The sequence below is a fragment of the Hippocampus bargibanti genome, linkage group LG14 (assembly GCF_051943395.1).
Source record: "Hippocampus bargibanti isolate YZ-2025 linkage group LG14, ASM5194339v1, whole genome shotgun sequence".
NCBI lineage: Eukaryota > Metazoa > Chordata > Actinopteri > Syngnathiformes > Syngnathidae > Hippocampus > Hippocampus bargibanti.
This window is the reverse complement of record NC_142747.1, coordinates 16,186,640-16,214,076: the sequence shown is the minus strand read 5'-3', so window position 1 is coordinate 16,214,076 and position 27,437 is coordinate 16,186,640. Positions and strand designations below refer to the sequence as shown.

General features: G+C 41.2%; 1 protein-coding gene across 1 annotated transcript; it reads left to right on the top strand.

The window, feature by feature from the left end:
* Positions 1–746: 746 nt before the first annotated feature.
* Positions 747–20,090, top strand: znf296 (zinc finger protein 296). The gene is made up of 3 exons (XM_089013964.1): positions 747–1,022; positions 8,566–8,931; positions 16,659–20,090. Exons 1-3 carry the CDS (start codon positions 971–973, stop codon positions 18,248–18,250), a joined length of 2,010 nt encoding a protein of 669 aa, XP_088870090.1. The 5' UTR covers positions 747–970; the 3' UTR covers positions 18,251–20,090.
* Positions 20,091–27,437: the final 7,347 nt, after the last annotated feature.

Below are 27,437 nucleotides of genomic sequence, written 5' to 3'. Positions count from 1 at the left end.
TAAAGAAGTCCTTCCGTCTCATTTTGAGGCGTCTGGACTCCTATGTAGCGTCCCAGAAAATGCACAAGATGGCGCCCAAGCTCCGTTGGAAATGGGCTGATTTGTCTGCTGGGAATTTGTGTCAACTAGTATCAAATAGTAGTAGTTTTCACGATGTTCCACAATATATATATTGTCTTTGTGTTGTCATATTATTTGTTATTTAGTTTTTTTTTTTTTCTTTTGACTTCAAGACGGCGCCGCTAGAGTGGCTGTCTTTCCAGCAGCTCGTGTATTTTCATTCCTTTCATCACTTTGCTGCTGTTAAATGTAAATTTCTCCACTGCGAGACTAATAAGGGCAAATCCTATCCAATCCAATAAAGTTTTGGACATCAGTACGAGGCATCATCCTCGACCGGGATAGATACAGTACAGGCCCGAAACATCCGGGCTTTTAACTTGACGAAAGTGCGGATTCAATTAGTTTTGCGGCGGTGTGACCAGCACATGGCCACGCAGCAGACGACTCCGCACTTACTGTTTTTTATTTGACCAATTCAATGAACATTTCTTCTCATTGTGACTTTTCTAAATTGTCACGACGGTCGTCAACCAAGGACCCCCCCTATCTCCCCTGTCGAGTGACACGCGTGTGACCAGTGGGGTCGCGGTTTTGTCGTTGTGTGGGCGCGGTTACTGCCCTGGCCACGCCCCCTCATTGCCCTCTGCTCGCCGACTGCGTGAAGGAGAAGGAAGACTCGTGAACTTGAACACAGCCTTGTCAGTCCAGTCCACGAAGGGGAGGAGACGCCAGACGCACGCACACAGGCCTGTCCGTCTTATCACCACCGGCCCACTTATCACACCGCGTGCACCTGGACCGAACCGGCTTCTTCTTCTTCTCCCCCCTCCTCATCTTAGTCTTTGTGTGTACTAATTGGAAGGGTATTTTTAAGAGGGTGGGGGGCAAGCGGCGAGGCATCGACGCGATGTCCAGACGCAAACTTGGCAGCAGACCGCAGCACCTGAGTGCAATTCACGGTAAGCACTAAGATCACATTGACGAAATGGAACTTGTGAATAAGTGGTCGGCCTTTAAGTTTGATTCTACTGATGAAATAACGCGTTTTGTGTCATCGCCATGACACTTTTAACATCACATACGGAACCGCGAACGCTTGTTATGTTTCGGACATGTCCAGACCAATTCACTTTTAAAACCGGATATTTACGTGTTTATTTAATTTATTTGTTTATGTGTTAAATTAGTAAATTATTTATTAGTAGTTCTTTATAAGTTTCGGGTTCAAAATTTTACCTAAACATCGAATTTTTTTTTTAATGTATTCGAACTCGCTTCATTGAATTGAAAAACGATGTAAAAATGTTTACAATATGTTAGAAAATGAAGCTTCTTAATTTTTCAAAACCGTCTTGCGTTGTGTGACCACTGTCCCTCGCTGTCGTGTGTTCGCGTGTGTGTGTTCGCGTGTGTGTATGTGTGTGTGGCCTCGCCTTACAAGTCTGCACAAACAGCCACAGCTCTGAAACAGGAAAGGTGACATTTTTGAGTAACAACTGGCGAGATGCGGCTTCGCACTGTACTGTCTGTACCTGTCCCAATTCTATTCCAGTTTATGAGGCTGCTGCTCCATTGGCCTCAGTCCAGGCAACAAGGTGTGCCTGGGTGACCGGTGTTGAGCAACAGGACCCTTTTTCTCAGAGGGCACTTTTCTTCGAGGCTACATTTAGTATTATTTCAATGTGAAAAGAAAACTTGATCAAAATGGAGAACTACAGTGGGCTAACTGCATGTTTACACGTCATTTTGACTTGGTTTTCATAAAATATTAGTTACCTGTGGACCCAGACTACTGTTATGAAACGTTTTGTGACAATCATAAAACCTTCTTCCCTGAAGTGACCAAAAAAATATGACGTTTGTCACTGAGAACTAGATTGTAAGTGAATGCTGGGGTGGGCCTTTTTTAGTCTTAATAAAAAAAATACTGTATAATATGCATGCAAAAGTGCATAAGAAAGAAGCATAACTTTCAGAATCCTGGTCATCATCCAGTATAAATTTCCGACAGCCCCTTGTTGCACTCAGCACATTTTTTAAAAGCTTGATCAATGCATTTGCATCAAAATATCGGTGGATGTTATTGATTACATATCATGAAATATTTTTACATTTGACAGAATATGTGATTGTGGCTATTTTTATTGGGCAGGAGCCATAACATTTTAAAATCCTACTCTTGCAAAATGACAAAAATGAGTTAATAACCAAAACTAAATTGGTTGACATCATTTTTTTTGTGTCAGGAAGAGAGCTGGAGTGGGCTCATACATTTGTTCATCATTAAACCAAAATAGCTACCTATGTGCCAAACTGAGCATGGAACGTGTTCGAATCCCATCTACGAATTGACTATGTTTTCAGAGTTTGATAATTATGACCTAATGTTTTAGTGGTCGACAACTTTCAACTTGCAAAATGATAAAAAATTGAGTTAGCCACAAAGAACTTTGGCTCATTTAAAGGACAACCGACGTCTCCGGGGAAGTTGTGTCCATAATTTGTAAAATGGCTTCAAATGACTTCTACTGAGCGTATTTTACAAAGATTCCACCGCATATAGCTATATTGTACGTTTTAATACTCACGCTGAATATTCAGGAAGTCTTGTTTTTGAGTTGGTGACGAGTCTGTATGTGACGTCACTGAAGAAACGCCCCTGACGGAAAAAAAGACACATTGTAGCAGTCCTTCCATCACGTGAATGTATTTTGCTGTACTTGTTTGGTCTGAAAACCTCATGTTGCACAAAAAGCCGCCAGAAGAGGGCGACCAAGCTCCATGGAAGGAATTTATCAGCCTGTGGAAACGGGCTGATTAATTCCTCACAGGAGCTTGGACGCCATTTTCTGTCTCTTTTTTTGGTGATACATTTCTCTCCAATGTTGCCTCAAAGTGGCACGGACTAAATTCTTTCATCGATTGCAAACTTGTATGCTTTCCTCTTCAGAACTATTTGAATCATATTCATAACTGGATGTGTAACAAAAAAACATATTCTCCGAATCTGAAGCCATTGTTTTGATTCACTAGCAATGCAAGACGTCTTGGCCTGACGTCACAAACTGGGGGCGGGACTTTCTGAAAATGCCCAATTCGCAGCTCAATTTTTTGCAGATTTTGGACACTTTAAGTCATTTTTATTGATGTTTTGCATTTGACTAAAAATATCATACTGCGTGTTTTGGGTATTTTAGATGCTATAAAGCGTTTTTCTGATGTCAGTTAGGAAACAAAAAAGTGACGTCGGTTGTCCTACATAAATATTCAATGCAGTAAGAAACCTCTTTTTTTCATCATAAAAAAGGAGTTAATTGTTGTAATTATAAAAGTTATATGGGTCTGGAGTTATCTGATCTTGAAATGGGGGCGGCTGTACAAAATACAATACATACATATTGATTTATATAGCTCTTTAACAACAGCTAAAGCTGTAGCAAAGCGCGAACATGGACGAAAGGGGAAATTCTGCCCCCTCGTGGAAGGGAAAACATTGCCAGAGATCTGACCAGTGCTTTATCGGCACCTCCCCTGCAAGAAAAACCAAAACCCGAATAAATTCGGGAATGGTGCTCCGTGTCATGCTTTTCAATTCCCAAATAAATTCGGGAATGGCAGGGAATGAGTTAAGATATGTTAATTTCATTCACCGTATTTCATTAAATATTAATAGATTTGAGAGAATAATGGACTTAGGCTACCGTTACCAAACTTTTAGCGGCAGCCATAAAAATTAAAATCCTTTGAAATGAAAAATTGAATTGAAAACTCACCGGGGGGCGACGGTGAAATGGAGTTAGTCCACAAGTTCTCAATTCTCCTTTCAATTGTTATTTACCTACATGAAACCTTTTTTAGTTTGCTTTTTTTTTCTAAAATGATTTTTGTTCGACTGCTCGACGTACGCTGTTTTGGCCTGGTTTCAAAGTTCTCGCGTCTTGCTCTAACCACATGTGTCAGGTATGAGGTCACATGTCACATTTGTGAGCTTCAAACACACACGCACACTCACGTAGGAAGGCAGGCCGAGTCGCTCTTATCTTATACCTTCGGTCATTTTTTTTTGTTGCCCTCCCCATTTTATTGCATTCCGCTTCCTGTTGAGAAACACTGCAGTTTTGAGTCTTGGGGTGTGAATATACAGTGGATTAACTCATTCACTGCCATTCCCGAATTTATTCGGGAATTGAAAATGTGACGTTGAGCGCCATTTCCCCCCCCGAGTTAAGAAAGTCTACACACCTTTTCAAAAGTTTTATAAAACACAAATAAATGACAACCTGTCAATCTCTATTGGAGAAAAACAACGTTTCTAAGAGTGTAAGTAACCATCAACCACTGGGACATTTGCAAAAATGACCACACCCTCATTGTGCTCAGAACGAATAACGTCGCTACCTACGAGAACAGCAGAATCAGAATGCATTTAAAAGTCCCACAATGGGGAAATTGTCATGTCTTTGTGATGATAAGTTTGTATGTGGTTGGTTAATTCTCAACACGTTATATTTTTCCAGTTGAGTCATGCAGGTTCTGGGCATTTTTACTGATTCACTGCCCAATGTGCAAAAAGGTGTCCACTCCAGTGCCTGGGTTTTTGTCATTGTCACTTATTTATCCAGGACCCACAGAATATTGAGTTTTAGGACTATATAAATATTCAATACAGCGTAAGAAACCTTAGACTGTCTTCTTTCACCAGAAAAAAAAACAGAGTTAATTCCCAAGTTATATGGGTCTGGAGTTATCTGAGGTTAAAATAGGGGTGGCTGGACAAAATACAATACTAAGCGCTAGCATGGACAAACGGCAAATGCTGCCCCTTCGTGTCAGTGAAAAAAAAACATTGACAGAGGTCATGGCCAACACTTTATCGGCACCCAAGCATGAAAAAACAAAACCCAAACAAATTGGGGAATGTCGCTTTACGTCTGGAGTTATTTAACCTTGAAATGGGAGCAGGTGCACAAAATACAATGCAATACATATATATTGGTTTATATATATTATTATTATTATCATAACTTGCTAGCTATTTGCTATTATTAGCTATCTGAATGGCTAGTTAGCCATTTATAGCTATCTATAATTTCCCCATTGTGGGGCGAATAAAGGTTTGATTCTGATGTAGCTAGTGATCGATTCACTATCTAGCTGGCTGGCTATCTAGCTGACTAGTTATCTAGCGAGGTATCTGTTGGCTAACGATTGGCCAGCTAGCTAGCTTTCTATCTATTTGAGTTTCTTCTGGGTTGAGTGAACGCTGGCGCTTGTGGCTGCCGCTGCTCACCCGCAGAAAAACGTATCCTGTGACTGTAAAATGACCTTGAGTTTTGAAAGGCGCTTATAAATGACATTTATTATTATTATTATTATTATTATTATTATTATTATTATTATTATTATTGTGCTTTAACAACCGCTGAAGCTGGAACAAAACAACAAAACGCTGACATGGAAACAAGGGAAATGCTTGTGCAAAAGAAAAAACATTGCCAGAGACCATGGCCAGCGCTTTATCGGCACCCAAGCATGAAAAAAAACAAAACCCGAAGAAATTGGTCAATGGTTCTCTGCATCATATTTTCAATTCCCGAATAAATGTGTGAATGAGTTAATGGTGGAAACATGTTTTGAATTGATTGATCTCCGTGTCGGGCGGCCTGGTGGTTCGGGGATTTGACGCATTGACCACTTCTGGCCTTCTTGTGGGGAGTTTACATGTTTGCTCCATACCTGCGTGGGTTTTCTCCGGGTGCTCCGGTTTCCTCCCACATTCCAAAAACAAGCCTGTATAGGCTGATGGAACACTCAAAATTGTTCCTAGGTGTGAGACTGAGCGTGGATGGTTGTTCATCTATATGTGCCCTGCGAGTGGCTCGCAAGCGGTTCAGGGTGTACACCACCTACTGCCCAAAGACAGCTGCGATAGGCTCCAGCTTGTGAGGATAAAGTGGCTCGGAAAAAGCGCAGATGGTTATCTCTGTGTCATTTTTTTTAATACAACACATACACAAAAAGGCATTTGAGTCGAGGTGTATCGACTTTTTGTCCTCACCGCATGACTCGAAATCACACTTGTGGGCTCAACCAAGACGACGAGAACATTTAATTTATAAACAGCAAATAAAAGTGGAGAGGAAATGTGTTTGGATCATCATGAAAGGCACAGAAAAAAAGTAGGAGACATATTTTTTATTGTTTTTCAAAAGGCTTCTCCACCTCTCCACTTCAGGGTGTCATATGTTGTTTGAGGTGAATGAGGTGATGTGACCCCCCCCCCCCCCCCTCCCGTACCCCCTTCCTTTGTGCATCTGTGGGTCTTGTGAGTGAGCTGATCAATTCTGGGTCGCTTGAAGGAAGTGGTCAGTGGCCTATGAGCAGTTTGGCCCCATTGCGATGCTCCTTTTGACTGACACAAGCTCTTGAAATCAGCCGCAATACTTTGTGTGGGTGCCGTGCGTGCGTGCGTGCTGTTTAACCTGTATTCATGTTTAATTGCCAGTTGGTTTTTAAGAGGCATTTGCTTTGACATTTTTGAAAATGCTCAGTTTTGAATGACACTTTAAAAAGAGTCCATTTATTTACATTTACTCATTTTTATGTATTTATTTATTTATTTATTTATTTGTATGTATTTAATTATTTGTATTTATTTATTTATTTATTCATATATTTCATTTATTTATTTATTAGATTGTATCTGTGTATTTATGTATTTTTTTAGGTATTTATTTTTATTTATGTATTTATTTGTATTTATTGGATTTATTTATTGATTCATTTTTATGTATGTATGTGTTTACTTATTTTTATTTGTGTAATTTTATTTATTCATGTATTTATTTATTTAGTTATTCCTTTTTATGTATGCCTGTGTTTACTTATGTTTATTTATTTGTGTATTTTTATTTATTTATTTATTTGTGTATTTTTATTTATTTATTTGTGTATTTTTATTTATTTATTTATGTATTTTTATTTATTTATTTGTGTAATTTTATTTATTTATGTATTTATTTATTTAGTTATTCCTTTTTATGTATGCCTGTGTTTGCTTATTTTTATTTATTTGTATATTTTTATTTATTTATTTATTTATTTATTTGTGTATTTTTATTTATGTATTTGTTTATTTGTGTAGTTTTATTTATTTATTTGTGTATTTTTATTTATTTATTTGTGTAATTTTATTTATTTATGTATTTATTTATTTAGTTATTCCTTTTTATGTATGCCTGTGTTTGCTTATGTTTATTTATTTGTATATTTTTATTTATTTGTGTATTTTTATTTATGTATTTGTTTATTTGTGTAGTTTTATTTATTTATTTGTGTATTTTTATTTATGTATGTATGTATTTATTTATTTGTGTAGTTTTTTTATTTATTTATTTATGTATTTATGTATTTATTTATTTGTGTAGTTTTTTTTATTTATTTATTTGTGTAATTTCATTTATTTATGTATTTATTTGTCTATTTTTATTTATTTATTTGTGTATTTTTATGTATGTATTTATTTGGCTATTTGGCTATTTTTTAATCAAGGTTGTGTCAATTCCCAATTTTGGCAGGAAAAAAAACATTCAGATAACATTTCAATTGGCCGATTTATTAAAATGACTTGATGAATAAAATTAATTTTTGGGGGGTTTCTTCATGCTTCCATCATCACCATCAGGGGCTTTCAGCTGCATTGCTCTCAAACTCTGGAACTCACTTCCTCCCAGCATTCGTAACATCGATTCTCTTCCCACCTTCAAATTCCATCTCAAAACCCACCTATTTAAAATCGAATTTTCTGTGTAGCTCTTTCTCTTGTTTCTATTTATAACTGTATTTTATTTATTGTATTCTATTTGTGATTGTATTTTATTTAATATTGTACCGATGCTTGTCTGTCACTGTAAAGTGTCCTTGAGAGCTTTGAAAAGCGCTTAAAATTAAACGTCTTATTATTATTATTATTATTATTATTATTATTATTATTATTACTTAAAACCAGGGACCTATCATAGCAGAGTCCGGCACCGCCATGTCTGGACAGTAGGGATATATATAGGGCCTAAACTACCAGTAAGACTTTAGTTTGCTGACGAAGTTTCTGGGATAAGAAGCGAAACGTTCGACACCTTCAAAGAAGTACAGATGACAGCTGAAGAAACCTTTTCATTGATACCCAAAATGCATTGTGCGTGGCTTTCTCAGTCAGGGGCATTCCAGACGTGACATCACGTCAGGCATCGTCATCAACTGGAAAACAAGACTTCCTGTATATTCAACGCGAGTCTTAAAACGTAAAATATAGCTATATGCCGTGGAATCTTTATAAAATAAGCTCAGTAGAAGTCATTTGAAGTGATTTTACGAATTCTGGACACAACTTGTCCGGAGGCGTCGGTTGTCCTTTAAGTTATTTTTAAAGTTGCTACAAAACATGTCAAAGTATATTTGACTCAACCACTTCTAACTCTACAAATGTATTTCCGTGTTTCTCAGAATCTTCAGATGCAGCGGACGGAAGTGGCCCCCCGCCAGAGGACCACGGCGTGACCGCGCACATCCTGACACCTGACGGGGACGGTGACCTCTTGACCTGCGGCCAATGCAGCCGGGCCTTCCCCCTGGCTCACATCCTGGTCTTCATCCAGCACAAACAGGGCGGCTGCCTCCCACAAAACCAAGCGACTGACGCCCGCGTCGCACCCCCCTCACCCACCCGCCGCGGCGTCGCCCCCTCCGCTGGAATCCCAATGGCCGCCATTGCTGCGCCGGGCTTCATTGAGCTGAGGAAGGATGAGGCGGCGGCTCGGGAGCGAACCTGGGGGGCGGAGTTTGCGGTGAAGGTGGAGCCCGGAAAAGCAGGTATGTCCTTGAAAGACAGGAAAAAAAGGCAGGTTGCTAATTAGCCGCCCTGTTTTTTTTTCCTCGATTGCTTCCACCCTCCACCACCCCTCGGTATGAGTCCAGCTCATTAGCTAGCCGTTGCCATTGGCAGGCCGCGTTGAGTTAGTGATGCAAAGGCTAATTGTGCAGAAAGCAGTGGCGTCAGGAGGCTCTTTGGCCGTCCCTTAGGAGGCTTCCTGCCACTATGCTGAGCACCTGAGCTCCGTGGCTGCCCCCCCGCCCACAACTCGCCACCAATCCCCTGCATGATTGTCTCTGAGGTGACCACGTAAACATGTTCCGATTCCCGGGATAGTACAACGCATGCTGTCAAGTTACCAACACGGAAGAAGCTCCAAAAAGGATGTGGTTTATATCAGGCTGAACCATTGTGAAAAAGAATCAAATTGCCATTCCCAAATTTGTTCGTGTTTTGTTTTGTTCTTGTTTGGGTGCCGGTAAAGCACTGGTCAGATTTCTGGGAATGTTTTTTTACCCTTCAGCGCTTTGTAACAGCTTCAGCTGTTGTTAAAGCTCTGTATAAATCAAAATGTATGCATTGAATGGTATTTTGTACAGCCGCGCTCATTTCAAGGTCGTATAACTGCGAGTTTGGATTCTTGCAGTGTGCAAATCCTCGAGAGTGGGTAGGGCCGTGCCAATGATTTTTTTCCGCCGTCCGAACTGTCCGTTGAAGTCGGATTGTGTCCATTTTTGTGGCGGCTATGAACCAAACAGTTATGGAAGAACAAATGGCCGCTTAGCTAAGCTAATAATCATACCACAGTCATCATACGTGATTTAATTTGAGTTTTATGGCACAAAATAATCAAGTTCTATATTTTTTTTTGCGCTAAGAACAATGTGAGTGAGATTCTGCTAGCCAAATAGACACCCCGCGATCCTCGTTCCTCGTGACTATAACAAATATTTCTTGCACTTGACAACTACTGTTGAGTTTCAGTCCAATACACAACTTTGACCGCAGGCAAACCTGCTAAATGGGAGCCCAGTGATTACCGCTGTCATTTGTAAAGTTAAAAAAAACAAAAGATCACGATGAGCCTCGTCCAAGAATCTTGTGAGTCGTTGTTTTTGCGTCTGTTGTTTTTCCGGTCTGATTGGAAAGAACACCGATGTGAATCTCAAACAGGTTTGATAATTGCTTTCCAAGATGAGGCTCATTAAAGGGAAATTACCCAAAGAGGTTTTTCCATAGTACTGTAATTAGAAGGTGTGATGCCGAATTCGTCCAGTGCCTTGAGGAAGGGCCGGAGACACTGGATATTTCCAGAAAATGCTTGTAAAAAAAAAAAACACATTTTAACTCATTCACTGCCAAACATGCATGTAAGATTGGACTACATAAGCACTCAATGCAGCGTTAGAAACCTTAGACTCGCTTCTTTCATCAGAAAAAAGTGAGTTAATTCCTAAGTTATATAGGTCTGGAGTTATCTGAGCTTGAAATAGGGGCGGCTGGACAAAAGGCAAATGCTGCCCCCTCGTGGGAGGGAAAAACATAGCCAGAGGTCTGACCAGAGTTTGATCTGCCCCGCCCCCCCCCCCTGCAAGAAAAACAAAAACTCGAACATATTCGGGAATGGCACTCCACGTTATGCTTTTCAATTCCCAAATAAATTCGGGAATGGAAGTGAATGAGTTAAGAAAAGTCACCGGATTGAGACAGCCTCTACTTCTCAAACATTAGCAATTAAATATATACAATACAATACAATAAATTACATTACGATAGGATACAGTACAGCACAGTACAGTACAATAAAATGCAATACAATCAAATACAATACAATCAAGTACAATACAATAAAATAAAATTACATACAATAAAATTACATACATTCAAAATATAATAAAGTACAATAAAATGCAATCAAATAAAATATAATCAAGTATAATAAAATGCAATACAATCAAATAAAATGCAGTACAATCAAATACAATGCAATAAAATTAAATACAATAAAATTAAATACCATAAAATACAATAAAGTAAAATTACATACAATGAAATTACATACGTTCAAATGAAATAAAATACAATAAAATACAATAAAAAAATATAATGAAGTACAATAAAATGCAATACAATACAATAAAATAAAATACAATAAAATAATATTACATACAATAAAATTACATACATTCAAAATAAAATAAATACAATAAAATTAAATACAATAGAATAAAATAAAGCATGTGCGATATCATCTGACACAGCCAAAAAAAATTATCTACTGTATATATATATTTATATATGAATACTCTGTATGCTTTCACTGCTGTTGCGATACAAACCTTCTTCTTTGACGGCCACTCTTCAACATGCTTTAGATGTTTCCCTCCTCCAGCGCACCTGATTCAAGTGATCAGCTCATCAGCAAGCTTAGCAGCACCCCGAAAATAATTCTGATCATTTGAGGGAGGCGCGTGGGAGGACGAATAGGATAGCTGAAATATGTTGGCTTTGATCCCTGATCTGAGTCTCTGTGTCGGTAGAAGTGTAAACTGAACATAGAAAACCTTCTTTTGAATACGATAATCCATCTGTAATCGCCGTCATCATATTAGTTCGGCATCTATTGAAAGCAAAAGTAGAAGTGACGTTTTATTTGAATTCAAAATGTCTAAAATGTGTTTTGACAGCAATTATAGTACCAAAAAGTGCAGCAACAGAGCTAAATACAGTAAAGTCTCGTTATATCGATATTCAAGGGAGTCGGAAAAAATATCGATATAACCGGGACTATCGATATATCCGACCCTGTTTGCATGTAATTTTCTCCGTGCGTGCATGGAAATAGTATCGATATAACCGGGACTATCGATATATCCGATATCTATATAACGAGACTTTACTGTATTATTCTATCATGCTTTGAGCACCTCAAAACATTTGAGCCTTGGCGGACAAACAAACAAACAAACAAACGGATGCAGCATCCTGCAGCAAGTAGATGAACGTCCCTCGTGCCCATGTCGAAACCTTCTATGTTAGCAGTTCCTTCCTTTGTGCAACCCCCAGGGAGGCAGGAGTGGGGTTTAGGAGGGGGGGGACGAATGCTTATTGGTCATCTACAACATCACTTTTATTTAGTTATTATGATTTTATTGTATTTTATTCTATTTTTTTTCCACATGTCAAACATGTCAAAACAGGATCTAAATAATACACGCAATAGTGTGCACACGTCTCAGTCGGTCTCTTCTGAGGTCAAGGGATATTTTTCTGTGTCTATACGAGCTGGAAATGACACAAGAAAGTTGCAAAAGTCTGTCCGAAGCTGCTTGAAAAGGGATTCATGCATGCAGATGTTTATAGTTAAATGGAAGCATCTGTTGTTAGATGTCACCAGGATCCTTTCTAATTTTGCAGTGGATTGTTTTGGCAAAATTGGAGGGGATATGAATAAGGGTCAAAAAAATGTATTTAAATGATATATTTGAGCAGTTCTCATTCAATATTTACCACTTTGCCTGAAAAATGCTAGATTGTTTTATGATCCTAATAATTAAATTAATAATTAAATAAATTAATATAAAATATAACAAAATATAAATTAATATATTAATATAATTAATAAATTAATTAAAATTAATAAATTAAATTTAATTAAATAATTAAAATAATGAAAGTTGTACGCCCGACGTAAAAGTTGTACACCCCGGGCCTCTGGGCAGACGTTATTTCAAACACTGCATTAAAGCTTGATAATCATTGAAGCCGTGCATTGATGGGCTGTTTTGAATGAGTGAATGTGAGCAAGTGCTTTTTTTAAAGGTGTGTGTGTGTGTGTGTGTGTGTGTGTGTGTGTGTGTGTGTGTGTGTGTGTGTGTGTGTGTGTGTGTGTGTGTGTGTGTGTGTGTGTGTGTGTGTGTGTGTGTGTGTGTGTTGTCTTGTGAGGACCACGAACATTTTATAACATACGTAGTGAGGACTTTTGACAGATGACGACATTTTTGAGAAGTGAGGATCTTTTGGCCGGTCCTCACAGGTTTTTTTTTTATTCTAAAGGCTTCGAGAGGGTCTATATATGCATCTGTTAAAGTTTCAGAGAGGTCCTCACAAATTCACCTAAAATGATTTTTTTGGTGTGTATTTTCATTTCACTTGGATACACACACTTTTTACTCACTGTGTGTGTTTATGTGTGTGTGTGTGTGTGTGTGTGTGTGCGCGGTTAATGAGACGAAAAAGTTCATACCACAAAAAAGTAAAACGATATTTTAATCAAATTCACTATAGCGGTGAGGGCTTTGAATGTAGCCATTCAGAAACCTCACTCCTGTTGTTATTTCAATTTCAAGTCCACTTTTATTGCTTTGTTTTTAAAGAAGTTGAAGTGGGAAATGGGGTGACATTTAGCGTTCAAATGTAACACTCGTTCTTATCGGCAACTGTGGTCCTCACTCCTTATTTGGAGTTATCCGGACCTCACAAAACCATTGAAACAGGAATGTGTGTGTGTGGGGGGGGTTGTGTGGTTGTGTGTTTGCGGTGGGGTTAGAGTGGGCTGGATTACTGAAGAGCCGTCTGCATCTGTCTCGTTTCTTTTTATTTATTCTCCTTGTTTGTTTGTTTTTTTTTTTCTTCATCTCCACCGCCCTCCTCCGTCTTCAGCGCACTTTTTTTTTTTTTGCTTTGCCCGCTTTCAATTTCTTGCCTCCCTTTTCCGTCTCGGCCTCCCGGGGGAGAAGCGATTCTGCCTGCTGCTCGTTAGTGCTCCCAGCCAATCTGCATTTTTAATTAGTAGTTATTGCTTCTGCTTAATATTCAAGTGCTACCCCGGGCCAAATGGGAATCCTTACACACACGGAAAAAAAAAGGAGAGAGAACTGCTAAGTATTGTGTTTCACTGCGGGACCACAAGACAAAAGCCACCATGGAACCCCCCCCACCACCACCACCACTACCACCTCCCACCCGCACCCGCTGCCACCCCCTCAGGGATAGATTTGGGGGCGGCGGGCTTGGAGGATGGGTCTCAAGTACAATCCAAAGGGATGACATATTTTCACGGTGTCCTCCCCTCCCCTTGCGCTACTTTATAATCTTTTTATCTCATTTTCTTTTTTTTTTATCTCCCGAGCCCTGACCTACCTATCTCTCTTTTCCTGCTCACAGCCACACTATTTTTTTTTCCATCCCAACTTTTGGCTCTTTCCTCGAGCTGGGTTAAAGGACATGAACGCCACACAGACAGAAAAATTAGTGAGAAAGAAAGAGAAAAAACAGTTGCTCTGTTTTTTTTTCATCTCTCGCCTCCTCCCCTCCAGTAAAATACAAACGGATTTGACTTGAGGAAACATGAAAGAGGCTTATAGCAGTCCGCTTTGAACCCCTCCGAAAGAAAAAGAAAAAAATAGAACACTTCCCCCCCCCCCCCCCTTTCCACAATTTCGAGATCGTCTCTCCAGTGTTGATTAATGCAGAAAAGGCCTCATTTGTCAAGCAGGCTGAGTCAGTGGCTCATTTGCATAAAGCATTCGTTTGCCGCGTTCTGCTAATTAGCAATTTGCAGCTTAATTGGAAAGTGGTTTCTCGCTTAGGAGACAAAGCTATCCAACATATAAAAATATCTGCAAGATGTACGCCGTCAGCACACCTCTGCTTTGCCTGACCTGGAAAACGTCCGCTCTAGCACTGGCGTCCTTTCTTTGATGTTGATAGAAAACACGTTTATTGCGTCATTTTGCTGACACACGCCAACAATCAGCTGATACATCATAGATCATGCAAGAATCGAAACAAGGGCGTGGAAAATCCTACTTGACCCTCCGCACCCTGCCCACCACCTTTTCCAGCAACTCCCATCAGGCAGGCAGGCGCTACAGATCCATGCGCACTAAATCCAGCAGCCAAAGAATTTCTTTTGTGGGTTAAACTAACCCACATATATGTATAGTGTCCCTTTGCAATTTTTTGTTTTATTACGATACTAGTGGAGCATGTTCACTGGAGACAAATGTTCTACATACAGTAAAGTCTCGTTATATCGATATTCAAGGGAGTCCGAAAAAATATCGATATAACCGGGACTATCGATATATCCGACCCTGCGCGCATGTAATTTTCTCCGTGCGTGCATAGAAATAGTATCGATATAACCGGGACCATCGATATATCCGATATCGATATAACGAGACTTTACTGTACTTGGCAATAAGGATGATTCTGATACTGATTCTGATCAGTCCAAATCTAAACAATGAACTACAGTGAAGAATATCGAAGAATAAACTTCATACTTGCAATCCTTTTGACCTTTTACCCCCTTGAAATGACCCCCAATGTGGTTAAAAATCATATTTCAGCCTTTCTTATCAAAAATTAAATTGGTAAACACGGCGGCCTTGAGATCCAAGTTCACTTCATTCCGCTTTCATGCTTGTAATTCAAAACCGTTGTATTTCAAGTCATCTTTGCCCATTGAAATGAATGCCAATACCATTAATCCGTTCCAGCCTCCTCAGATCATAAAAACAAAATAAAAATAATACTTTATAATTTTGCAGTTCATAAAAAACACACACGGTAACCATAAACTAAAAATATAATGTAAATGATTAATGCTGCTCGCCTCTTGACTGGTACACGTAAGAGGGAGCACATAACTCCTACTTTGGCTCCTTATACATTTTAGAGTTCTTTTCAAGATCTTATTTGTCTTCAAATCTTTAACTGGCCTTGCTGCTCTTTACTTCTCCAAGCTTATCCACCCCTACACGCCTTCCCGACGCCTCAGGTCTGCTGACCAGTCATGACCTGCCACTGAACATTCGGCAAGCCCCTTCGCTGCCCATCTTGAGAACCCGTCTCAAACCTCATACAGTATATACTCTTTGGCATGATTCCGACTTGATCTTGGTTTCACTCCCTATTGCTTCCTACTATCTTTGTGACTGCTTTATTTCCTATGTATGATACCTGTCCATGTTAGCGCTATGTTGCAGCTTCAGCTGTTGTTAAAGCGCTATATAAACCAACATGTATTGCATTGTATTGTAATGCTACGATCCAATGCCCTCAGAGGCTCCTCTTTGTGTAGGCTCCGTACACCCTTTTCAACAGGCTTAATGTGAATTTGGTGTCTTGGTTTTGTGGCCCAAAAAAATCAGCCCTCCAAGGTCCCAGATTGCGAATTTGGACATTGCCTCAGCAAAACACTGTAATTTTGTCATTTTTCACTGAGGACAAAGAATATGTGCTTGTTGTACTTTGTGTTGATCTGCCCATATGTCCTTATGTTCTTCATGTTCAAATATCCACTGGTGAAAGTGAACCACTAGTATCGGTGCTAATTATTAGCTTGTAAGTGGTATTTACCATATGTTAGCATTAAGCTAAACAGATTGTTGTATGGCAGAGCAATGTGTTTGTTTGGTAGGAGGCTGCATAGATACACACGGTGGCGGAGCGTATATGTCCCGATCAGGAAAATATGGTCGCTTTGAAGACTCGATTCAGTGGCTCATTTGCATGAGACAGGACCGCCCCCTCAAAAACTAATTTCAGCGAGCCCCTAGAAAGACGGTTGTTCATCCTTAGGGCCTTTTGATAAAAGTGTGTCACCGACATGTTAAGACACCTAGGAAGACTTTTCTCACAATAAGTAGACTGGGATCAGCTCCAGCTACACCTTTGTCTGCGTCACTTATAGTGCTCTGTTTTTTGTGTTTTCCAGGGTGCAAGGAGCCCTCCTACTTCACCTGTCAGCAGTGTGAGAGTGTGTTACATTCAGCCTGGGCCTTGTTGCAGCACGCCCAACACGCACACTCCCTCAGCATCTACCAGGAGGACTACGAGGATGTTCAAGCCAGAGGAAGTCTGAAGGAGAACAGACCTGGCCCTGCCATAATGGACCCTCGCCACCTGAGCCAAGTGCTCGCTTCCGCCTTCCAACCGACCCTGCGTCAGGCTCAGTCCCGCCAGACTCCCATCAACTTGCCCCTCAACAACCTGCAGGCTCTGAATTTCTCCGAGCTGCTGCGGGGTCTTGCCGAGGGCACGAACAATATTAACAACAGCAATCGTGCCGTCAGCTCGCCTGGAGGCCTGGCGCTGTCCCCGTCCTCCTCCCCGCCAGCGGCGTCCCCCTTCCCTCAAACGGGAATCCTCCAGGCCGACTTCAAATGCGAGCTGTGCGACCATAGCTTTCAGTCCCTGCGCGCCCTTTCCGCTCACCGCCGGACTCACGCGTGCGAGAGGCCTTACCACTGCGGGGTGTGCGGCCAGGCCTTTTCCCAGAGCGGGCAGCTAGCCCGCCACATCAGGAGCCACCACCGGGAGGCAGTAGGGAGCAGGTATGAATCGGGAGACGCGATGGCGACGGACTCAGTGAGGGGGAGGTTTCAAATACAGCCAGGGAAGACGATAACGGATGTGAGGGTGCAGGGCCCTTCTGAGTTGGACTTGGCAGTGCCCAAACATGCCGCCATCGCCTCCGGCTTGATGCTGCTCCCCTCGCAAGTCGGGCCATCAGACAAAGAGCTGCTGAGCCTCTACCAGAGCCAGAGAGACGGCGGCGAGGAGGAGGCCGAGCCGCAGCCGGAGCCCCGGCACGCTTCCCCTTGCGCCAGTCCCTCCGAAGGCTCACTGGAGAGCGGCGAGACGGGCGGCAGCGGCGAAAGTGGCATCGCCAGTGGGAACTGCACGCCCAAGCAGCCCGAGATGAGCGAGCGGCCCGAGATGATTGACTTCGGTTCGGCCATCGTCAGCGAAACGGTGCAGGAGTGGCAACGGGACATTGAGCGCAGGAGCACCGGCGGAGGGACGCCTGGCGCCACGTCCGGCTCGTCGACCAAGAAGAAGAAGGACGAGGCGTGCGAGTACTGTGGCAAGCAGTTCCGCAACAGCAGCAACCTAACGGTCCACCGCCGCAGTCACACGGGCGAGCGACCGTACCGCTGCGGCCTGTGTAGCTACGCCTGCGCCCAGAGCTCCAAGCTAACGCGGCACATGAAGACACACGGCGCCCAAGGAGCCAAGGCGCCTTTCTTGTGCCAGCTTTGCGCCGTGCCTTTCACGGTTTACGCCACCCTGGAGAAGCACCTGAAAAAGGTGCATGGCCTCAGCCACGCCAGCGTGGGCGCCTACGCCCAGGCCAGCGCCGCAGACAATTTGGCCGCATTGAAGGCCGAAGAAGCGGCACTGGTTGTAAAGATGGAGGAAGAGGAAGCCAATTTGGATCAGATAGCCAGCATGGAGAAGGACGGACTTGAGGTTAGCACGGGAAGTCCAGATATGGCGCAGGAGGCTCTCACTCCTGCTCCCTGAGACCCCCCTTCGCCCCTCACAATAAAACGCTCCCGTGTACTGGACTGAACTGGCCTCACAATAACAAAAAAAACAACCCACATGACACTGGAATAGAAAGCTAGCGGAAAAGCGGCTCAGAAAGTGCCTCCTTGCGTGACCGCAGAACAAAACGGTGACATTCAACAGGGACATTACCAGAGCTGCAGAACAGGAAGTGAACTACCACAGTCCACACCAAGCACAGGAAACCCTACCATCAAGTTGCAGGTGATGCAAAGGCACCACGTGCACGTGTCGCTCTTCTACGTGACCCACTGGACTGTCAAATCGTCGAGATGAATCAATGACGCTCACATATCGATGAATAAGTGCGCTAAATTTGTGTTGAGAAAGCCTTCTAAAGGCGAGGAGGCAAACACTGTCTGCCTGCCGTGCCTCCACTTTCTTTTGAAAGGCGCTTGCTGGTCTCGAAACGTCATGTTTACAGGCCTCCTGGCGAGGTTGCGGTCCTGACTTCTTGTGACAAATGTGAATAGACTTGTGTGTGTGTGAGAGAGAGAAAGAAAACTTTTCCAGGATTACTTTTCTATGCAGCAAAACTGTAATTCTTTCACCCTGGTGTGTGAAACGGATGTACATGACTTTTCTGTTCTTGCTGTTTACATTTGTAAAATGTCCAACTGTTAGGAGCCTATGCATGTGTGTTTTGCAGCTGTTATTATTTCCTGGCCGTGTGAGTTTGTATGTTTTAAAATAATTTTTGTAATTTATCAACGCTGCAGCTTGGTGGTTGTGGGAAGTGAGAGTGGAGAGGCACTTCATTGAATTAGCACTTGCTTTGTGTGTATATGTGTCTGTGTGTCCCCATGTATGCAGGTGTATCAGTTTGTGTGTGTGGGTGTGTGTTTATGTGTGTCCCCATCTGTGCACGCATATCAGTTTGTGTGTGCGTGCGCCGACATGTATGTGCGTGTTCTCGTATGCGTGCAATGACACTTGTACTTGAACTATGACCGCATGCATCCTCTTGATTATTTTGAGTCCACTCAAGCGAACTTTGTCGACGTGCGACTGTGTGTTTTTGTAAAACTGTTACAATGAGGCCATATGTGTAAAAGTGATCGTGTGTGTGTGTGTGTGTGTGTGTGTGTGTGTGTGTGTGTGTGTGTGTGTGAGAGAGAGAGAGAATACTGCATGTTAGTAGGATTGTGTGTGTAATTGTGTTTGTGTGCGTGACTGAGTTAGTGTGTGTGTGTGAGAAGCTCTCTGTGCAAATGGTCAGAAAGTGAGTGCGGCCATTTTGATTGGAAAGTTACTGTGAATTTGATCGATGTGTGAGAGAAGAGACTGCAAGTTTAAGGGATGTGTATATGTGTGAGGAATGGTGTGCACTATGTGTGTGTGTGTGTCCTTGTATTCGTGAGCCTCTGTGTGTGTGTGTGTGTGTGTGTGTGTGTGTGTGTGTGTGTGTGTGTGTGTGTGTGTGTGTGTGTTCTTGAAATAATGACATGGTGGGGACCAGCATGAGTGTGTGTCTGGTGTGTGTGTGTGTGTGTGTGTGCGCTTGTGTGTGTTTGCGAAAGAGATTGTGTTGTGTTTGCGTGACCACTGTGTATCCGTATCAGGGACAGCAAAGTAAGCATGTGTAAAAGCAGTGTAACTGTTCAGGGATGATGTTTTATACATAGATTGACAATCTTACTGTTGTTTTTGTTGTTATTATTACTATTATTATTCAATTCCTAACTGCCTGTCGCTGTTACGTCTCCTGCTGATTGTTTCCTTTTAGACTCCACACTTGCCTGTCTATGTTTTCAAAACTTATCACGAGGATCCTCAATAAAGAGCTGAGGTGTAATTTTCCATTGTGATGCCTGTTATTGCCCTCGCTATTGTTTGTTGATTTAGTTCTCGATATGATTTAACATTTTTGAATAGACCAGGATGAAACATTTGTTTTCCGTTAGATGTTTTTTTTATTTGGGTATATTGAGTCTGATAACTGTCAGATGACTAAAAATATAACAACAAACCACAAAGTATGGCATCCCCGCTGGAGTACAGCAGAGAGCGGTTAGCATGTGCCTCACAGCCCAAAGTTGTTTTCCTATCTAGCTAGCTATCTATCTATCTTGCTAGTTATGTAGATATCTGGCTATCTACCTCACTATCTATTTAGCTAGCTATCTGTCTAACTAGCTAGCTAGCTATCTAACTATCTCACAAGCTATCTAACTAGCTAGCTAGCTATTGACAGGTAACTATCTAGCTAGCTATCTAACTATCTAGCTAGTTATCGACAGGTAACTAGATAGCTATCTATCTACAGGTAACTAGCTATGTAACTATCTAGCTCGCTATTGACAGGTAACTATCTAGCTAGCTAGCTAACTAGCTATCTAGATTGTTATCTAGCTATCTAACTAGCTAACTAGCTATATATCTACCGGTAACTAGTAGCAATCTAACTACCTATAACTATCTAGCTAGCTATCGAACTATCTAGCTAGTTTTTGAGAGGTAACTATCTAACTAGCTATCTAACTATCTCACTAGTTATCAAATAACTATCTAACTATCTATCTAACTAGCTACCAATCTATCTAGCTAGCTATTGACAAGTAATTATCCAACTATCTAGCTAGCTATCTAGATAGCTATCCAACTATCTAGCTAGCTATTGACAGGTAACTATAACTAGCTAACTATCTAGCAAGCTATTTAAGTATCTAGCTAGCTATCGACAGGTAACTAGCTAGCTATCTAACTGTATAGCTCGCTATCCAACTATCTATGTCTATCGAACTATCTATAAATATCAAAAGAAAATCTTTTTTTGTGAAACGTTTCTGGAAATTTTATTGCTTTTTGCAATTTCAGTTACGATACATTAAACTTTCCTAGCACTGGATCGAAAATGGTATATTAAAGCCATTTCAAGTGTCGAGAATCTTTATGTGAACTAACGAAGCCTGCTACTATAGTAAAACACGACACTCCACCTTTATTTTATTTTTTTCTTACTTTTGTGGGCATGTATTGATGATTTTTTTCATCATTAGTAGCAATGGAACATTGTCCTCTAAAATCATCACACAGCTCTATTGTTGCCCTCTCAAACCATTGAGTACTGTCGTCTGATCGCTAAAAATACAAATGTAAGTTGAGTTTCACTTCTGATTGAAAAAAAGAAAGCACTTTTTGCTATTTAAATCTTTATATAACAATTTATTTACCCTAGAAAACAAAAATAATGAGTTAAATTCCTATAAAGTCATACTTTGTGAACCAGGAAGTAAGTAGCATGCTATAGTATAAACCAAGACAAAGTTGGACCTCTACAATCGTATGTTTTTCTGCTTTTGTTGATTGTTCAATGTCTTTGTTCTACTCTGGGCTGTTCTTGTTTACAATTTTTTTATATGTGCTTGCAGTTTGGGACCCAGTATAAAGCTTTTGAAAGTATTTTAAGCACCTCTTCTTGCCTTGGTGTTTTCTCCGTCATGGCGGTCTGTTTTCCCTCTGAGGAACCCAGTCAGCGCTGACTTATTAATTTTTAATGTAAGCGTTTGGGTTAGGGACCCTCAATCCTTGTTTACATCCTTGTGATGTTCCCGCCTTTGTGTCAAGACGATGTCATGCATTTATAGTGGCTGTCGTGTACGCTTGTGTGCGCGTTTGTTTTGGTGTCTTATGTTCCTGCAGGTCACAAGAGGGCTGCAGCCGATGGGACGCGACCGGCTAAAGATTCTCAGGATACGAAATTGAGGAGTGGTGCGGGGCGGGTGCCAGGGCAGTTTGGTTATTGTTTGCGGGCATGTTGGGAGGCAGAGCGGGGGTGAATGGGGGAGTGTCAAGGGGTTGGGATAATTGCTGACTCTATTTTGAGGACATAAAAACCTCTGCAATAGCATCTCGGGTCTGAACCTCACCCCCACTCCTCCTTGTAATAAAAATGAACTTCTATGATCCCTCTAGCTCATTAACAGCAGGTCTTTTAATGAGCTTTCAACAAGGTGGGGGGCTGGGCAGATGATGACGAGCATGGGTGAGTTATTGCACCAGATGTATACACGCCCACTTGTACCAATTACCATTGTTATGGAGAATAAAGTGAAAATAAAGACAGAAGTTACCGGTTGTGATTCCGTTTTTTTTTTTTTTTATCTCCACAGAGACCTAAAATGGAGGAGGGAAGGAGTCGAGGCTTCCAGGTGACAGGTAACATCCTCTGTGTCTCCCTTTGGTAAACTCCTTGTCCCAGAGGCGCCGCCATTTGCCGCTCGTACGGGCATAATTGTGTAAGGCAGGGAGTCGGGAATCTACGGCTGATGATTGCATATGGCTCACCGATAAAACTAAATACGTATTCTCGCTTTTTCGCCGTTTATTTCCTGTTGGGGCTGCAGTTGGAGGGAAGCGCAATTTTGATTGGATGATACTGGCCGTCATGTTGAAACAGGTAAACGCCCCTCTGAAGGACAACTGACACCACTTTTTTTGTTTCCTGACATCAGAAAAACGTTTTATAGCATCTAAAATACCCAAAACACGCAGGCTGATATTTTAGTCAAATGCAAAACACCAATAAAAATGAGTTAAAGCGTCCCAAAATTACTTCAAAACGACCTCGGAAATGGCGAGTTTCAGAAGGTCCCGCCCCCTTATTCGTGACGTCACGCCAGGACGTCTTGCCTTGCTCGAGAATCAAAACAATGGCTTCAGATTCGGAGAAGATGCTTTCTTGTTACTCATCCAGTTATGAATATGATTCAAAGAGTTCTGAAGAGGAAAGCATAAATGTTTGCAATCGATTAAAGAAGTCCTCCCGTATCATTTTGAGAGACGTCTGGACTCCAATGTAGCGTCCCAGGAAATGCACAAGATGGCACCCAAGCTCCGTTGGAAATGGGCTGATTTGTCTGCTGGGTATTTGTGTCAACTAGTATCAAATAGTAGTCTTGTTGCGACACACAACGATTCACCATCGCGTTATTTATGTTTTTTCCTTCTAATTTCGCCATCAACACGAAGTTTTCAGACCAAACAAAGTACCCAAAATGCATCGTGTGTTGCTTTCTCGGTCAGGGGCGTTCCTTCCGTGACGTCACGTCAGGCATCGTCATCAACTCGAAAACAAGACTTCCTGAATATTCAGTGCGAGTCTTAAAAGGTAAAATATAGCTATATGCTGTGGAATCTTTGTAAAACACGCTCAGTAGAAGTCATTTGAAGTGATTTTACAAATTATAGACACAACTTATCCAGAGGCGTCGGTTGTCCTTTAAATCTAGCAAATTTGTGAGTTTGAAACTCGCAAATTTGGGACTTTTTTTTTCCTCAAAATAATACCCCATCTATAAAAAAAAAATATTTCAACCCGGCCCTAATGCTCTTCCGTATGAATGAGAGTTCTCAATATGAAAAAAAAAATCCTGAATACAGGTTGACCTGAATGTAACATCTCTCCTTGCAGTTTCTGTTTGTGTGTGTGTGCGTCTCAAAGAAGTCAAAGTCCATCTGACTTGCGTCAAGGTCGACTAACTGGGTAGAAAAACACTTCGAGTGCTACGTGGCTCGCTCTCCACTTGGCCTTCCATATTTCCTTGACCTTGTGATTGGCGGGCGACAGCAGAGAAGTGCGAAGTATAAGACAAAGGGCAGTTGGGATCGTGCTGGAAAAGATAGCCAGACTCATTATAGACCAGCGGTTTTTACCCGTATAACCTTACCTTATACCAGGTGCCGGGAATCTTTTTGACTAAGAGAGCCATAAAAGTAAAATATTTAGAAATGTTTTTCAGTGAGAGGCACGCTCACGCACGCGCGCACACACACACACACACACACACACACACACACACACACACACACACACACACACACACACACACACACACGCACACGCACACGCACGCACATACACACACACATTCCTGTTTCAATTGTTTTGTGAGGTCCTGATACTCCAGATAAAGGAGTAAGGACCACCGTTGCTGATAAGTTTAGAGAAGAACTAGAGTTACATTTGAACACTAAATGTCACCTCATTTCCCACTTCAACTCCTGTAAAAACAAAGAAATAAAAAGCGGACTTGAAACTGAAATAACAGCCGGAGTGAGGTTTTCGAATGGGTACATTCAAAGTCCTCACCCCTGTTATGAATTTGGTAAAATATCATTTTACTTTTTGTGGTATGAACTTTTTCTTCTCATTAACCACACACACTCACGCACACTCACACACAAACACACACACACACCGTGAGTAAAAAAGTGTGTGTATCCAAGTTAAATGAAAATACACACTAAAAAATCACTTTGGGTGAATTTGTGAGGACCTCTCTGAAAATTTAATAGATGCATATATAGAACCTCTAGAATAAATCTTAGAATAAAAAACTTGTGAAGAGCGGCCAAAAGGTCCTCACTTGTCAAAGATGTCCTCACTACGTGTGGTATATAATGTTAGTGGTCCTCACAAGACTAGTCATACAAACACACACACACACACGTTTTGCTTCCTCATTGCATAGTTATGAATTTCAGGTTCAGATTACGACATTTTATTGATCCCAAATAGGGCAATTCCTTTGCGGTTCAGCCGAACACAATCACACAGTATGTTATATTTAGGAGAAAAAAAACAGCAATAACATGGATAGTAAAATATGACCAAAAAATAGACAAGAAGAAGAAATAGTTCACAGATGACCGTAGCCAACATTCAACAGCCTGACAGCCGAGGGAATAAAAGATTCAGAGTATCTGTTAGTTCCACTCAAAGGATGCATGATAGCGGCGGCCTGAAGGCATCACGGTGATCTAAGCGGACAGCACGTGGTCAGGCTGGTTCTGAATGCTCTTTGCCTTCTTCTTCGCCCGCTTTTCCCAGAGGGATCACACCTCTCTCTGCTTGACCTCAATGACTTTTCCAACCAACTATACTGGTTCGTCTTTTCTGGTTTCTTGAAAGACTATACGGCGAACTAGCAAACAAAGGAAAATGTCAACAGACTTTCCATCAATGGGCAAGAAAAAAAAATCTTCAGAAAAAAAACGCTGCGGAAAATCCTACTGGACCCTCCGCACCCTGCACACCACCTTTTCCAGCGACTTACCTCAGGGAGGCGCTACCAATCCATGTGCAAAAAAATTTAAACAGCTTCTTCCCCCGTCGTAACCCAAATATAACTGTATAGAGCCTCTTAGCAATTTTTTTAATGATGATACTAGTGCAGCGTGTACTACCGGAGACAAATTCCTTGTGTGTTCTACATACTTGGCAATAAAGATTATTCTGATTCTGATCATTTCAAATTAAAACAATGACCTACAGTAAAGAATATCGAAAAATAAACTCCATACAGTGATACCTCGGTTTACGAACCCCTTGGCTTACAAACTTTTCGGTTTACGAACGTTAATTTATGAAAACTTTACCTTGGCATACAAACTTTACCTTGGCATACGAACTTTACCTTGGCATACGAACTTTTTTTTCGTACCTCAATGAGTAATGCGTCGTTCGCGAACGAGCCCGTTCTTCTAACAACAAAATGGCAGCCGACTGTTTTTGTCCTCTATTCCCCGCCCCCAGTCTTTGGTTAAAGCCACATGATTGGTCAAGAACGCAGCAGTGAGGGTAGGCGGTTTCTTATTTATAATTTTATATCTGGTTTTATTTATGTCCCTGTTTTATGTCCTTGAGAGCTTTGAAAGGCACTTCTAAATAAAAATGTATTATTATTATTATTATTATTATTATTATTATTATTATTATTATTATTATTATTATTATTATTATTATTATTATTATACTAACTAGTACTAGTAGTATTGTTGTTATTGTTATTGTTGTTGTTATTGTTAGTATTATTACAAAAGGCAAATGCTGCCCCCTTGTGGAAGGGAAAAAAACATTGGCAGAGGTCTGACTACCGCTTTATCGGCACCCACCGTAAGAAAAACCCAAATAAATTCGGGAATGCCGCTCAACTTCACACTTTTCAATTCCCGAATTAATTTGGAGATGGCAGCGAATGAGTTAATAACAATCACATGATTCTGCAGTTTCCAAAAATCTGTTGTGACCAAAACAATTTCTGGATTGGATATTTTTAAACTGATAAATGAATGAATACAGTGCAGCTATTAAAACATAATACGCAGTCGTGGTTTGTGGCCTATTGAAACCTCCCCGGACAAATGAAAGTAGCAAACAAAATGGGTACCTAGAGGTGAGCCTTGGGGTACTCCACCAATCATAATTCCAACAGTCAATTCAAGATAGCAAAAGACATGTGAAAACCATCGCAAAGAAGCACTTTGTTTCTATCACAAATGTGCTATTCAAAAGGGCAAAGCCACAGTGTCATGCAGTCGCATCCATAAGGCTATGAAGTACACTAACCTGAAAAGGGAAGTGTTCCCAGCAGCCTCATGGCATGTCACGGTCATTTCTCACACACACACACACACACACACACACACACACACACACACACACACACACACACACACACACACACACACACACACACACACACACACACACACACACACACACACACACACACACACACACACACTTTTCTAGCATGAATGGTGCTCTCTGTAATTTAGATTAAATTGAAGATGATTAGCTTTAAAACTTGCACAAGAAAGAGAATGTGTGAGCGTTATGTTTACTTTCCTGTGAGTCTGGCCCGTGGCCATAAGAGGTTCTCACTTACGCATAAGGAGATTGTGCTTTATCATAGAAAAAGCCAATTAACTGGGAGTTTTAATTACTTTTCTCTCGAACTAGGTGGAGCCTCCAATCATCACTGCAGGCCCCCTTGTCCTGTTTAGCCTCCCTGATGTGGCGCACATTAAACTTAAGAGCGTTGGTGGGGGTGTCATGGCCGCTCTCTGTGTGATATCATAAGCGCAGGAGAAATGATACATCCGGGAGCAATCGGAATTAGCGCAAGAATCCCTCAGAGCTCTTTATGTTTTCCTTGTTGTGAGTCCCTCAATGACCGCAAAGTAATAATAATAATAATAATAATAATAATAATAATAATAATAATAATAATAATCCATTTGATTTCTAAGCGCCTTTCAAAACTCTCAAGGTCACTTTACAGTCATGGGATAAGTTTTTCTGTGGGTGAGCAGTGGAAGCCACACGTGCCAGTGTTCACTCAACCCAGAAGTAACT

Excerpts from the sequence above, each read along its gene's own strand:
- znf296 (XM_089013964.1), top strand. The coding sequence starts at position 971 with ATGTCCAGACGCAAACTTGGCAGCAGACCGCAGCACCTGAGTGCAATT. Across the intron at positions 1,023-8,565 it reads GCACCTGAGTGCAATTCACG|AATCTTCAGATGCAGCGGAC; the intron begins GTAAGCACTAAG and ends CGTGTTTCTCAG. Across the intron at positions 8,932-16,658 it reads GGTGGAGCCCGGAAAAGCAG|GGTGCAAGGAGCCCTCCTAC; the intron begins GTATGTCCTTGA and ends TGTGTTTTCCAG.